The sequence below is a fragment of the Lagenorhynchus albirostris genome, chromosome 10 (assembly GCF_949774975.1).
Source record: "Lagenorhynchus albirostris chromosome 10, mLagAlb1.1, whole genome shotgun sequence".
NCBI classification, from domain to species: Eukaryota; Metazoa; Chordata; class Mammalia; order Artiodactyla; family Delphinidae; genus Lagenorhynchus; species Lagenorhynchus albirostris.
Window position 1 is genome coordinate 71,167,452 of NC_083104.1, and position 14,876 is coordinate 71,182,327.

Consider the following 14,876-nt stretch of genomic DNA (forward strand, 5'->3'; position numbering starts at 1 on the left):
GGAGTCAGTGAACCTGTAGATGCCTCCAGGCCTGGCCTTCCAGCAGCCCAGCTGATACCAAATGGAGCAGACAGTGTTCCCAAACTGCAGATCTACATGCAAAGTAGATGTTGTCATGAAGCCATGAAGTGCCGGGCATTTTTTAAGGTAGCAGTAGATAACTGAACCTGTTTTGCATCCTCTCCATTTCTTATTCTCTCCTCAACTTACTCCAGTTGGATACTCATCCCCATCACTCCATGGAGAAGGCTTTACAGTGGTCACCAATGACCTACTTTTCCTACTCAACCTGCCAGCAGATTCAGCACAGCTCACCAAGTGAGTTCTTCCTTCAAACACCTTAGGTTTCAAGGACCCACATGTGTCTGATTTCACTCCAATCTCACTGACTGCACATCTCCTTTGCCAGCACCTCCTCCTTTTAAACAAATCTCTTCATGCTTGGGCTTCCCAGGCTTGTCCTCAGTACCATTCTCCCGTCTACTCACATGCTCTCCCGAGAGAGCTCACTCACCCTCAACATTACATACCATTTGTAGATTCCAGATTCATGAGCCCAGCTGTCTACTGGACAGCTCAACTCAGATCACAAACTTAGCAAGGCCAAAGCCAAAGTACTGATTTCCTTCCCAAATCCCTCCTCAACCCTTCTCAACCTCAGTCACGGCATCACCATTTTATCTAGCTGCCTAGGCCAAAAATGAGGAGTCATCCCTGAGTCCTTTCTTTCTCTTAGATCTCATTTCAATCTATTAGTAGGTCATTCCATCAGCTCCACCTCCAAACTTATTCTGAATCCAACCACTTCCCATCCCCTCCATTTCTGCAGCTCTGGTCCAGGCCACGTCCTCTCACTGGTCCACTGCAGCAGTCCTAACTGGCCTTCCTGCCCCCACCTTCCCATCACCTCCCTCCTTCCAGTCCACACCCAGCAGCCAGAGGAGTGTGTTCTAAAGCGTAAATCAGATCCTATCACTGTCCTGCTCCAAACCCTCCCATGGCTTCCCAATGAAACTCAGGATAAAATCCACACTCCTTCCCATGGCCGTGATGCACTATAGGATCCTCCTACTTCATCTTCATGTTGCTCTGCCCTATCCAGACACACCACACTCACTGGGCCTTAGCACTGATGGGTCCTGCTGCTTGGAATGCTCTTCCCCAGACCCTCACATGGCTGCCTCCTTCTTGACATTCTCCCCTCCTCAGAGAGAACTTTCCCAACCTCACCTCAAATAGCTACTGAAGTAATTCTGACATTATCCTACTTTATTTGCTTCATAGTGCTTAACTGCTTATGAAATGATCTTACTATTATTTTTTCCCCTAGCATGTCTTCCTCACTAGAATCTAAGGTCCTTGAGGAGAGGGACTTCAACATACACACTGCAGAATTTCCAAAACCTAGAACAGTGCTTGGCACAAACAAGGAATTCTTGGCAGAAACAAGACTTGTTGAGTAACTGAGCAAAGTGCTTGACACACGGTCAGAGCTGAATTGATGTGTGCTACTCTTAATTTTACAAGACAACAGCTCTTGATTCCTTTGAGAATGCCTGGGTTAGCAGATTTTTTTTTTTCCTGTTTTTTTTTTTTGTTCCTTGGCGACGTTATGCGGCATGCGGGATCTTAGTTCCCCGACCAGGGATGGAACCTGTGCCCCCTGCAGTGGAAGCCCGGAGTCCTAACCGCTGGACCACCAGGGAATTCCCTAGCAGATATTTGTCAATGGGAAAAGATAATGGGATTTTAGCACCGGAAGAGGTCTCCAGTGATTTTTCGAACTTGTCCCCATCTCATCACACCTGAAGACAGCATATGCAACCCACTGCTGTGGGCACCTGTGCTCAAGAGACCGTATGAATGAAACAGAACTTGATTTAGCCTCTGGCAGAGGAATCGAAAATTCAATTGGCTTTTCATGTGGGTCAGTTGCCCATGACCTGCCCTTAAATACTGCTGAGCTGTTGAGGTATAAATATATCAGTTTTAAAGAGGATTAGGACCCCACAGAGAACGGTAGCGTGAAGTGAGTAACAATAGTAAGGCTTTAAGGAGGACAGGGTTAGGAATTGAGCAGGGATTTGCAGAGGACCCTGGGGATCGCAGGCATTCAGCCATAAGCCTGGCTCCAGGGGTAATGAAATGCATGTGAGCAAACCAGTGTCTGCAGAGCCTGAGATGGGCCTGGCGCAAAGCCCCAGGGTTAACTGTCTCCATGCCAGGGTTCCTACAACCCAGTAGGCCCCTCCTTGCTGGAGCTTAAACTCTCCTGTTGCTGCCTCAGACAGTCAGGACCAATGTCAGCCTTGAGACCACAGGGATCACGCTGTGGGTTATGCTTCTTGCCTTTATTCATACACATTTACATCTTTTATTCTTTATTTTCCCCCAGTCAATCTCTTTACTTCTAAGCCTTAGGGGAAATGAGTAGCACACTTTGCTAATGTGCAAGGGGAAATAAATCTGGATTTTAGGCTTGAATAGTCTGCATTTAATGTGTGGGCATTTGAGTGCATCCTAGCCTTTAAAAATTAGGTTCTGGGCTTCCCTGGTGGCGCAGTGGTTGAGAGTCCGCCTGCCGATGCAGGGGACACGGGTTCGTGCCCTGGTCCGGGAGGATCCCGCATGCCGCGGAGCAGCTGGGCCCGTGAGCCGTGGCCGCTGAGCCTGCGCGTCCGGAGCCTGTGCTCCGCAACGGGAGAGGCCACGACAGTGAGAGGCCCGCATACCACAAAAAAAAAAAAAAAAAAATTAGGTTCTGAGCTCTGTCTTCACTAACCTGAACTCAGACAAATCAGTTTCACCTTTTCGTCTCAGTTTCATCTGTCAACTGAAAGTGCAATTAAGTGGGCAAGTCAAACTTAGTTTTCTCTCCTATAAAATGGGGATAATAGTAACTACTTTATTGGGTTGTTATAAAGATTAAATAAAATAATATCTGTAAATGCTTGGCATAATGTATGGTGGTTATCATAATAAGCATGCTACATGTTTTCTCATCTAAATTAAATTTTGCAACCACTGTTGGTTTTGCATGTTTTCTCATCTAAATTAAATTTTGCAACACTGTAAGGTGTTATCCTCACCTTAGAGATACTCTGAAGTCCTTTCCAGCTGGTTTTTAAACAGTACAGCACACAAGCATCTGCTGTATCATCAAATTTGTTCTGCCATCTGGTAATAGCTGTCAACTGAAAAAAAAAAAAGCACAATCTAAAAGTCGAGAGTTATGTTTTATTTAGTGGACAAAACTGAGGACTTAAGCTCGGGACACAGCATCTCAGATAACTCTGAGAGACTGCTCCGAAGAGGCAAGGGGGAGAGCCAGGATATACAGAGGTTTTTGCAATAAGGACCAGGTATTCGGAACATCAAAAGATTACCATTAATTAAAGAAAACCAGGTGTCTCGAGTTAAGGAATTCTGCACTTTTCTAAGTATGGGGAGATGCAAGTTTGGGCTCACTGAAATCATTCCTTTGATATGCACTTCAGCTATCTGGGGGCAGTATCTTGTGCTTCTCATCCTGAGTCTCCTCAGGGTGCACTGTCAGGGTGGCTGTAACGTGACGGCTTGATGGCTGCAACATCCTTTGTTTACTGATATGGCAGGCAATGTTCTTCATTCACATAGCTAGTATTTATTGAATGTCTATTATCTGCCTGGTACTGTGTGAGGTGCTTTACAAGTTACCTAATTCAATACTCCAACCTTCATAAGTTTTATTTCCTACATTTTACTAATGAGTAAACTGAGGCTCTGAGAGGGTTAAACACCTTGCCTGTTTATAGCAGTTAGTGGGTTTGAACTCTTATCTGACTCAGGCCTGTTTTCTCTACTCGGCTACTCATGAATGTGGCAGTAAAGCTAATTTAATAGTGTAAGAAAGGAAAAAGGGTAGCTGACAAACAGAAATGTTACAAAAATAGACTGATTTAAAATAATTGCTTTATGTATTTACTGTGGCATATCTAAGTGGCCAAAGGACATATAATTCTCTTTGAAAGCATCAAAACTAGGCACTGAACGAGTTTAATCTGTAGAGTCTACCAATAATTTAAAACAGACCTTTACACTATTTAATATGAAAAGAAACTATACTTCAGATCAGAGAAAATAACAGTGAACTCAGGGCTTCACCTCAATAAAAAACCGTCTCACTTCCTACCTGCCTTCTGCCATCCTGACATCAGGTCTACTTTTCTCACTACCTCCCGTCACCACCATGAACAGAAAGTTGAGACTTGGGCATTAATTCTAATTTTCAGAACATACATTTTACTCAGGAGACCCAATTAAAAAACAAACAAAAAGGCCCTTCTCAGTCTATCAGAATAAAGAAATTACCTAGTTTATATCAAGTAGGCTTCAAATATGCCAAGTACTTATGTCAAGGAAATACCATTAATTTTTGTTGTGTGTTGTGTGTGTAGTTTATCTCTGTATTTATCTTAAAACAAGATTTTAATATATAATTTGAAGTGCTAAGTAATCTGGTTTAGAGGCTACTTTAGTCTGAAAACAGCTGGAAGTGGATGTACACCTTTAAAAGAGAGCCACTGGAGGCGAGTATGCAGAAGTCATCCTATTATAATAAAGTGATTGACACTGTCTGTAAAAAAAGCACAAAAAAAGGATTAGATGTGGGTCTACATTTTTAAAGAATTATTTCTTTCAAAATGAAAATGAGTCACAATGGCTGCTTTGCTAGATACAGTTAATTTTATACTGCTCTTGATTTATTGACTAGTTCTTAATCCTGAGGCTTATACCTGGGATAAACAGGCTTTAGGCATTTGTGAATGACACACTAGACAACTGAGCTGCAAACAGAATGAGGTCATGGGGCACAAGGCTGTAATTCTTTTCACGTTAATGACAGTAATGTAAGTCTGATACATGAGCAGTGTGCATTCAGAACACTCATACCTGATAGCAGGTCGGGAAAAGAGAACAGGGACTCTAGTTTAAAGGTGGAAAACTGAGAAGTCATAACTACCCCAAAGATATGAAGGAAACCACAAAAGACATGGGCCGGATTCTGCTGTAAAAAGGAAACGTATCACTCCCTTGGGGTTGATACACCAACAACCTCAGCCCACTGTCATCTTGCCTCTTTCAGAGCTTTTTAACTACTATTTAATTTTATGGAAAAGTAGACATCCCCAAACAAAAAGAGTGCTATTCACCAAAAGAAAGAGGTCTTATCAGCATGGAACTTAATAAGGGAAAAGTATTTATTTGTGCCTTGCACAATTTTTGAAAGCTGTTATTGCTATTCAATTTTTGGTATTTACTATAGTGCTGGGTTCAAAGTCAACAAAAGAAAAGCTTATTGAATAAATGAATTACAGGATGAATGAAATGATACAGTAATTTCTTGAGAGCTGAAATTCCATTACAGTGACCCTTCTAGGCGGCCCTGAAAGGGTTCGGGCTACAGAAGAATTCGGCACATGCCACAAATGTGCTTGATCTGCTATAAAGTATATCAATTTTCAAGAATGTAATGCTTTACATGAGGTAAAACCTGGAGGTCACCACCCCCAAACTAGCATATGTCAGCCTGCACTGAGGTAAATATCAAAACCTTTAACTGCTCAGTGTTAATTTAACCAAAGTTTCCTTCTAGGTTCCTCAAAAGAAAGAAACGCGTGTGAGGAATATCTGAAACACTTTTAGATGAATGAAATGATACAAATCACGATCAGTGCAAACTAATACTTGAACAACAGTGGAATAACAAAACATGAATCTGACCGTTTTGGTACAGAGTGGTCCAAACGGTTTGCTCACATTTGTTAAAATCCGAACTGAAACAATGACATGTATAAAAGAATAGATAAAGTGGTTCCTGCACAATAGTCTGGTGTATCGTAAACTTCCAATCCCTGCTTTCTACTGATCAGGCTGTGCGGCCTCAGGAGAGCAGTCAGGGTGATTTGAAACTGTCTTCACTGGAGACTCCCTCCACCCGACATGCTCACTTCACATCCCAGCACAAGTGGTCACTTTGAGACTTTATGACTTGCTTTCTTCTTCCTCCTCTGGTATCGTTTCCCAGATTGGCTTCTTGATGTGTTCTGGTAGCTGTTCTAATTTTGTCTAAAGAGACAAAAGCAAAATTATAATATAATGTGGACTTAACTCTTCAGCCACAAATGGAATTTATTCATTCTGTTCCCTCAGGTCCTCTTGACTTTTTTCTTTTACCCTCTCATCTTGTTGTAGGGCTTTGAAACAGAGAAGAAAACTCGATAGTAGATAAACACTCTCACATACATAATCTATTTGCTCCTCCGTGATCTCCAGGGACCACCAATCAACGTGGAACCCGTGTCTAGACAACTGCTAAGAGGGAGGGAGGCATCAGAGGTGGCTCCAGGAGGACATGGGCTGCGGGGGCAGCATTCTGTTGAGCTGCGCCCTGCATGGCAGGTGTAGACCCCCAACCACTGTGGCAACTCTGCCTCCAGGTCCTCCCCTCCACCCAGTGGGCTGGAATCAGGCAGCAATGTATCAACACAACAATACACATCTCCCTCCAAAGAGGCAGAAATTCAAGTCATACCTTTGTAACTTCCATGGCAACTCCTTCAGGTAAGTTTCGCTGAATATATTCCAAGTAGACATCTGCTGTACTCCCAGTGAGATGTTCTAACTAAAATTTCAAACGTGAAATTGATTCATGCTATGCTGGTTAAAGCAGAAATTTTGAGGTTTTTTTTTTTTTCTGGTAAAAGCAGTAGAGTCTTTTCTTCATCTGTAAAATCTTACAGAATCCCAACTTAAAAGGAAAAAAGTGCAGATCCTCTGGTTGAACTGAATGAGGGGAGCACAGGCGCAATGTCCCCCTTCCTCCTAAATGCCTTAAAGCCAGGGCTCCATGGAACCCAGCTGGCAAGCATGGTATCAAAACAGTGTAAGCGTTTCACAAAACAACTCAAAACAAAAGGAAACAAAAGACTAAATTATAAAATAGAGTTAGTATAAGATTTTGTGTGCTCCATGGCAAGGTGGATACAATTTTGGATTTTTCTTTTTCATTTAAGCGTAGGACTATGTCTTAATATTTGTAACTCTCAATGCCTAATACAGAGCTTCTCATATAAAACATGCACAAGCACTTGTTTTAGTAACATTTACCAATCATTTACTATGAGATGAAATATTCTAAGTGCTTTAGATAAATATCTCATTTAATCCTCACACTAACTGTATGAAATTGGTACTGTTATTATTTCCAACTTAAAGATGAAGGACCTGAGGCACAGGTCACACAGCTAGTAAATGCCAGTACTTGGACCTGGCTGTCCAACTCCAAAGCCCATGCTTTCCCTTAACCACAAGACTGTGCTGACCTGGGAGGCTGCACAAATGAATGATAATTGACGAATGAAAAACCTTAATTCTGCCCATCATGGACATGGAGAATTCAGTGAGCATGTGAGAAGAATTATTAGAGCTGTGTGAAAACGTAGCTAGAATTTTTGAAATATAAGCAAAATTATTCCAATGATAGCTTACTGTATAAAAATTAGTCAACATAATGTGCACTACTGAGTTAAAGTATGAACTACTCTGAAGGATGGCTTTACTTGAGTTTGATTTTCCTATCATGCTGCTTCTATAAACACAAAAAAACACTTACCTTCTCTACCACTATCCGGCATGGGCTGACTGAAAGGAAGTCTACTGGGCAAGGTTAAAGGAAAGTTATGATGTGCTAGTGTGAAATCTGGGGCATTTCAAAAAAATGCCTGAATGTCTGAAATAAACTCACCTCTAAACATCTGTAAAGTGTTCTCATTTCATACTGAACCCTGTGCTTCTTGAAAATATGCACTGATTTGAGAAGAGTAAATCGCTCTATTTTCCTTGGAGGTTCATGTCTGGAAAATTAATGGGCGAAGCAACATACTTAAGCTAAGTGATGTTAGAACCTGAGTCACTGATATCAAAGCATGATTCCACAATTTTGCAGGTCAGGCTCACGCCCAATTATAGGCGTTAACTACCATTTTACAGACTTCCATTTGTCAAGACTGTCATCTCTAACAACTGCTGTCATGAAGCTCCGGCTAAAATAAACCTGCAGACAGCAACAGGAACATTTGCCAGCGACCCAAAAACAAGCCTTGGCATGCAAGTGCACACACACATGCCTCCGGCTTTCACACCCTTGAGGTCTCACACTGACTAAACACATGAACTGTGAGGCGCAGCACCGTGGGCTGGACATGGTTGTAATGTCTGCCATGTATTACAGATACAGTGAAAAGCACAAAACCATGGTCTGTTACGGGAAATGTGTGAGTTCCTTCAGTTTTGCTAGAAGGCAAGACTGGCAAAGCTCCATATGGGCCTTGTTCAACATCAGAGAGAGCAGGTGACAAAACATAGGAGGTGGTTATACTTGACCCTGCAGTGACTTCAAGGCCATACGAAGCTCGCCTTGCTCGTGCATGAAAGTATTGGGTGAACGGTGTTTCTTAAGGCAGATTTGAAACAGTGAATATAATAGCAAAGATACCAAATCCAAGAGGCCTGAAAGAATTGCTTGTTCACCTAATCCACCTCCCTGCCCCATGGAGATCCCAGACACGAGGGCTTCTTGGGCCTCCTAAGTCTATGCAGTTTCTAGAGAAAGGATTCCTTCATTTTCCTTGTTCACTCATTCTAGTATTTAAAAATTCTGGTAGACAGGAAGGGATGATCCTGCTTAGAATAATATAACAAACCTAATCTCTCCCCATCGTGAGTTTTTATCCCATTTTAAGAGCTCAGACCTAGCTGGGACTGGCAGCATTTTCCTGACTGATTGTGTTATAGCAGCTAACAGGTCAGATTAAGAAAGATCATACTTACACTTTAACAGAGATACCAAGTTCTTTAGCAGCAAGCGCCGCAAAATACTCATAACTGTCCAATACAGCCTTATCATGGCCTTTTACTAAAACTGATAGGCGCTTATATAATGTGTCTGGTTCATCAGAAACGGTTATCTGCAATTTTAAAATCAAAAAGAAAAGCTTCAGTCATGGTTCCTCTAATATTTACAACTGGAAAATTTAACGTATTACCCTCACCTGAACAACTTCAGAGTTTACTAATAAGTGGGGAGAAAAATGCTGAGTAACATCTTAACACAGCTTAAATATCTAGATACAACCACATTCAGACTCCACAATGACCCTTAAGAATCAGTTAAAATACAGTTTGAATCAAAAGGATTTTCAAGCAACCTATAAAATCACCAACGGAACCTTCAAGCTTAATAGTTATTAAACCCCAAATATACAACAGGAAAGGATTTGGGGTTCTGTTGATAAAAGTAGCCTGGTCAGAAGACCTGGATTGAGAATTAAACTCTGCCACTTAAAGCTGAATAACAACGGGCAAGTAATATAATCTCACTGAACTTTAGTTTTCTCACATATAAACAGGACAATACTTGTGCTACAGCTCATGGTATTTCTGTCGGGAACAAATAAGAGAGCATGGATTTAAGTGCTTATAAGTTATAAAACATTGTTAAACAAAGGCGAGCTATTTCTATTCATATTCTTTTTATTAGGTTTGTCCATGTTTATTTTGCCTGCTCTAATAGAAAAATTACTCATTTCTAACTAAAATGTCATGACACTGACTGTACAAATAACTTCTACCTCTTCCACCCTAATACTTAAAGATCTTAGAAATGATGGGTTTGACATTTCTGACTTTCTTCCAAGAGGTGAATTACCTTTACTTCATTCATCCATCAAACCAGTAATTTATATTACTAATCCAATGTTTCAGAGTTAAATTACTTTGCCCTTGATAGGAGATCTACTTACTAACCAGGAAGCTAGATATTCACTCTCAATTACCCCAAATAGGGTTGTTGGAAGAAGAGAGTACACTGATATCCTATCTCTTAAGTTGAGGGACAAGAGAAGGGGAATATAGCCCTAAAATGTATAATCACTGGTCTCTACAGGGTTTTAAAGATAATTCTGAATCTGTTACAAATATTAAAAATCAAAAGATTCTGCACAAATATTTGAATTTCATTTAGTTTGGAAAATTCAGACAATCTGACATCACTAGGTCTAATTTCCCACATGGCAACAACTGGCTACAGTAAGTAGCAGCTGTCTTGCTTATAAAGGGTACAGCCTGTCACTGTGCCCACCCTGTTACCGTTCCTTACAGGCCTGGCCTACGCAGGCATCTGAGCTGGAGACCTGGGGTTTATATATGCTATGAAGTGAAAACACTGAACCAGCAGGCCATTAGGTATAACACAATTCCACTTTGGTGCTCATGGTGTGCACAGATGATTATATACAGACAAAGGTCTAGAAGGATACGTACCAAACTGTTAAAGGGGATTATTTTTGAGGGGTGGGGCTGGAAGCATTTGGAATTAAAAAAACTACAAATTATAGTTTGTAGTTTTAGGATTTAAAAAAACTACAAATAATACAAAAACTGGGTTGATGAAATCATGGCTTTCACTTAAAGGAAACAAGGTTACACAGCTGCTCCTGGATTTTCTCTATTTGTGATAATGCTCTCTCTCACAATAAAGCACTGTTCACTGTTCAATAAAGACGTGAAGCCTACCACCACAACCAACAAATTCCATAATATAATACCAAGTGTTCAGCATCATTAATTATGACAACGCTGTACACTATGCTGAGCTAAAAGCAAAAGACTACTAATCCCCACAGTTATTTGGGGTAAATACTTTATTCGATTAGCTCTTACCTTAATAGCCTGAAAGCGACCATGAGCACTCAGGGACATCAGTGAATACTTTCCTCAGGTGCACTGTGCACCTGCCAGTATTCCAGAACAAATTCTTTTATTCATAAAGTGTTTGGGAAACAGCCCCAAATGAAATAATGAGGAAAATTTATTGCTAATGTAGCTTCTTATGCCAAGAAATAGGGAGTGCATACCGTAGGCTTGGTCAAATCCTTGGGAACATCAACGTGTAGGTTTGAAAACTGTACCCACTTCATATTGGTGCTGCTATGTGCGGAAACAAAGAGAAACCTAAGTAAAACAGCACAAGTGCCCATTTTCTTATTCAATTTAGCACATCCAATTATATACTTACAGAAGGCGGCCACCATTTTTGGCTGTACTGCTCCTAGAACTGCATACAGAAAAATTCCTCGAACCCTTAAAAACAGGGGGATGTGTGTTAGAATTAAAATCAATTCCCAAACCATTCATAGTTTCCATTAAAACCCAAAAGATGCAGGATGCTTCAAATAACAGGCTATCTCATTATTTTAGATGAAGATATTGGGGTAACTAAACTGCCAAGTTAGATTTCATTTAAAAAAAAGTGGTAGAGTTGATAATCAGAAAGGACTCTCAAAATACTAGATACTATATTTTTTAAAGCTCAGGAGCAAGAACTTTTTTGTTTTTAATTAATTTATTTATTTTTGGCTGCGTTGGGTCTTTGTTGCTGCACACTGGCTTTCTCTAGTTGCGGCAAGCGAGGGCTACTCTTCGTTGTGGTGGCGGGCTTCTCATTGTGGTGGCTCCTCTTGTTGCGGAGCACGGGCTCTAGGCATGCGGACTCAGTAGTTGTGGCTCGCAGGCTTTAGAGCGCAGGCTCAGTAGTTGTGGCACATGGGCTTAGTTGCTCCGCGGCATGTGTGATCTTCCCAGACCAGGGCTCGAACTCGTGTCCCCTGCACTGGCAGGCAGATTCTTAACCACTGCACCACCATGGAAGCCCAGGAACAAGAACTTTTTTAAAAAAACAATTCTCACATTAACAGCTATGAATTAAATATGCAGACATCAAGGAAGAAAACATGTGACTTCATTTTCCCATTTTTTTTTACAGATTAAATATATTTCAACATAATACTTCTTTTACTTAAATATTTTCAAGCATTAAAAAAAAGCGTCTTTATAATTTAATTTATGGAGCTGGAATAAGAATTCTAAAGTACCCTTCTTTGAAGCTTTCATACACCTTTTCCAGCATATTTATTTCTTGGCTTGGGTGAGACAACTAGCTTATAAACGTCTAATTTTATAAGTAAGTTGAAATACACATTGGAATTTACACCCATCTTATATACCACTACTGTGCCTCATACTGCAACAATACAGCGTTTCCAACTCCTTACTGTCAGCTCCCCCTGGTGGAACAAAATTTCTAGTTGTAGGAAACCTATGGTACTGTATGTAATACACATTTGCCACCCGTTTTTTTCTTAAGCTTTCCCAAGATTTAAAAGTGTAAACTGAGAAACTGGAAGCTCAACAGGATCCTGAAAAATACTTTAAAGATGAGAATAACAGTTTAGTACAAATGAAACTTAATTAGAACAACAGAGGGTCACCTATGTTTAAAAAAAAACAACTATTCTGAGCTAATTATCCTTCTTCTACTCTTCACCGAAGATGGAAGCAAATCAAAACTTTCACAGTCTCTCTTGGATCAAGGGAGAAAAGCAAAAAGAAGAAAGGAAATCAAGCACAATACAAGGTAGTAAGAGGTATGTGCCATTTTCCACACATAATCACAGAGGAAATTCCCTCCCCACATTTATACCCCTAAGCCCACAATCCAGTTGTGTAGAAGGCCCACAGGTCTAAGGAATATGACACTTCCCAGGCATCTTCTCCCAGTATAAACCCCCTGCTTTTAAAAAGTTGGAGCCTAAAGTGCTATTACACCCACAAACTAACCTTAAGAAGTTCTTAAGCTTTCCTTCTTTTGCTTTCTTTTTTTTGAGGGGGTGGAGCCTGTTCTGGGTAAGTGCGTCTTAAAATAGTTCAAAATTTCAACCACTAACAGCGCCTGATTTAATAACGGTGGTTCTCAAAGTGTGGTCTAAGGACTTCTGAGGGGCTCCTGAGACACCTTCAGAAGGGGCCAGGGAAACTAAACTTATTTTCATAATAACAGTAAGATGTAATTTGCAACTTTCCCATTCTATTCTCTCACCAGTGTACAGTAAAGTTTTCCAGAGGCTGCAGGACGTGTGATATAAAAACAGACTGCAGAAGCAGCTATGAGAGCCAAACTGTCTTCTATTAAGCCAGACATAAAAGAGATTTGCAAAAACGTAAAATATTGCTACACTTCTCTCTCAATTTGTTTGGGAAAATATGGTTGTTTCCCATAAAAACGTTAATTATGTTAACATGTAATGAGTTTATTAGTGTTATTTTTAAGTGAACAAGCACTTTTAAGATTCTCGGTTGTATTTTCTAATAAGCTAAAAATTGATAGCTAAACCCCACAAAAACCAAATCTCTTCGGAGTCCTCAACCATTTTTAGAGTGTAAAGAAAGGGGTGCTGAGGCCAAATAACTTAAGAACCGCCGCTTAAATTTTTGCTTTTTCTCCAAAGAACCCACTCCTCTGACTTCAGCGATTCTCATCTAAATCTCAGAAACCCGGGTATCCGTAAAGTATCTCAATCTGGTTCCGTGGGAAGCGTCTAAAATCTCGTGCCACCTAATTTTCGCGAGGTCAACCTTCTTCACTTCTCTGAGCCTCAGTTTATTTCGCAAACGTGAAACGCAGGGTCTGGAACATTCGCTGTTCAATATCCTTTCCAGCCCTGACAGTCTACGATTTTTCTAGTTCCTGTCTTTGCCCTGACTCATTAACTTACGTTTTATCCTATGAGAGAATTCGAGATAAAATCAGCCCTTTGCTCGCCACCTTCCTGCAAACAACGGGCCGCGCGGAATAAATATCGCGGAAAGCTCCAGATGTTAAGAATGACAGGTGGCAGCCAGACGTAATGGTAACTGTCCTTGGGCCAGTTACCCAAGGACCGCCTAGTCCCCCCAACGCGTCCCCCCAGCGCACCTCATACCTGCCAGAGACGCCGTCCAAGGGGCCCAAACGCCGTCCGCGCCGCCATCTTGCCGATTCCGCTTCCCCGGATCGCTTCCGGGGTCACAGAGGAGTCCTCCGACCATAGAGTTCTGCAAAGGGAGAGAGTGTACCCTTGTGTTCCGGCACCGGAACAACCATAGAGACGCGATTCCACGCGCTCCGAGGGTGGGATTGTGAATGTAGCCGGCTTCCTTCCGGTCGCAACCTGACCTGTACGCCGTCTTGTAATAGTTTCACCTCGTATCTAGTTACCGAGTTCTGTCAGCGCTTTCCTTTTCAAATCGTGTTTGTCCTTTGCGGTTCCTGTTTTGTTGGATGCAAACACAACAAACACATGCTTGGAAAAAATATGAGTAATATATTGACACTGGTTATCTCTGAGTAGTGGATGAATGGTTGATGTTTTTTCCTATTATAACGGAGCAAAGGGCTTGTGTGCCTGTGGCTCGCAGAAAGCCAAACTGACAGCGGGAGTTCGTATCCGATTAAGGATTTATTACAGGGCGCCAAGCAAGGGAGTAGGAGACAAGCCTCAGATCCACTCCAACTTGGTATTTGAGTTAGGGGTTTTTTGTTTGTTTTTTAAAGGAGAAGATCAAAGAGACTGGGATTAATCACCTTGTGACATTTCTGAATTGTAGTTTTGGGAGTCACAGTGTCTCTGTTTTACGATTCCCTGGCCAGGTGGTCCATGACTTGGGATCTGTTACCTCATCTTGCCCTGGAGAAACAACCTGAGTTTGTACTTTAATGGTGATAGCTATAACAGCAATAGCCTCGGCAGGCTGCCCAGTATCCTTTTCAGAATCAGGCTCCCTCTGTCAATTGTGACATTCAGAGTTGGCTGGTCTCTCTTAGCCAGTGGAGTTTTCCTATAGCTCTCCAACTCTGTTGCTGCTTTTGAAGCATCAGTCTCTCCTCTGGGATGGCTCCTCAGCCTGCCTCTGCCCCCTTGAGCAGCCTTATCTGGGTGAGGGTTCTGCAGCTGCCAGTG

General features: G+C 41.5%; 1 protein-coding gene across 2 annotated transcripts; it reads right to left on the reverse strand.

Moving 5' to 3' along the window:
* Positions 1-3,223: 3,223 nt before the first annotated feature.
* On the reverse strand, positions 3,224-13,961 carry MRPS10 (mitochondrial ribosomal protein S10). 2 transcript variants are annotated; one of them, XM_060162893.1, is made up of 7 exons: positions 13,860-13,961; positions 11,117-11,181; positions 10,956-11,028; positions 8,872-9,008; positions 7,787-7,895; positions 6,575-6,664; positions 3,224-6,108 (listed from the first exon to the last, which is right to left on the reverse strand). In XM_060162893.1, the coding sequence occupies exons 1-7, from the start codon at positions 13,905-13,907 to the stop codon at positions 6,025-6,027; spliced, it is 606 nt and encodes a 201-aa protein (XP_060018876.1). In that variant the 5' UTR covers positions 13,908-13,961; the 3' UTR covers positions 3,224-6,024. The 2 variants fall into 2 exon arrangements, with proteins under 2 accessions (XP_060018876.1, XP_060018874.1); XM_060162891.1 differs by lacking the exon at positions 13,860-13,961 and having other exon boundaries at positions 11,117-11,770.
* Between the last annotated feature and the right edge of the window lie 915 nt (positions 13,962-14,876).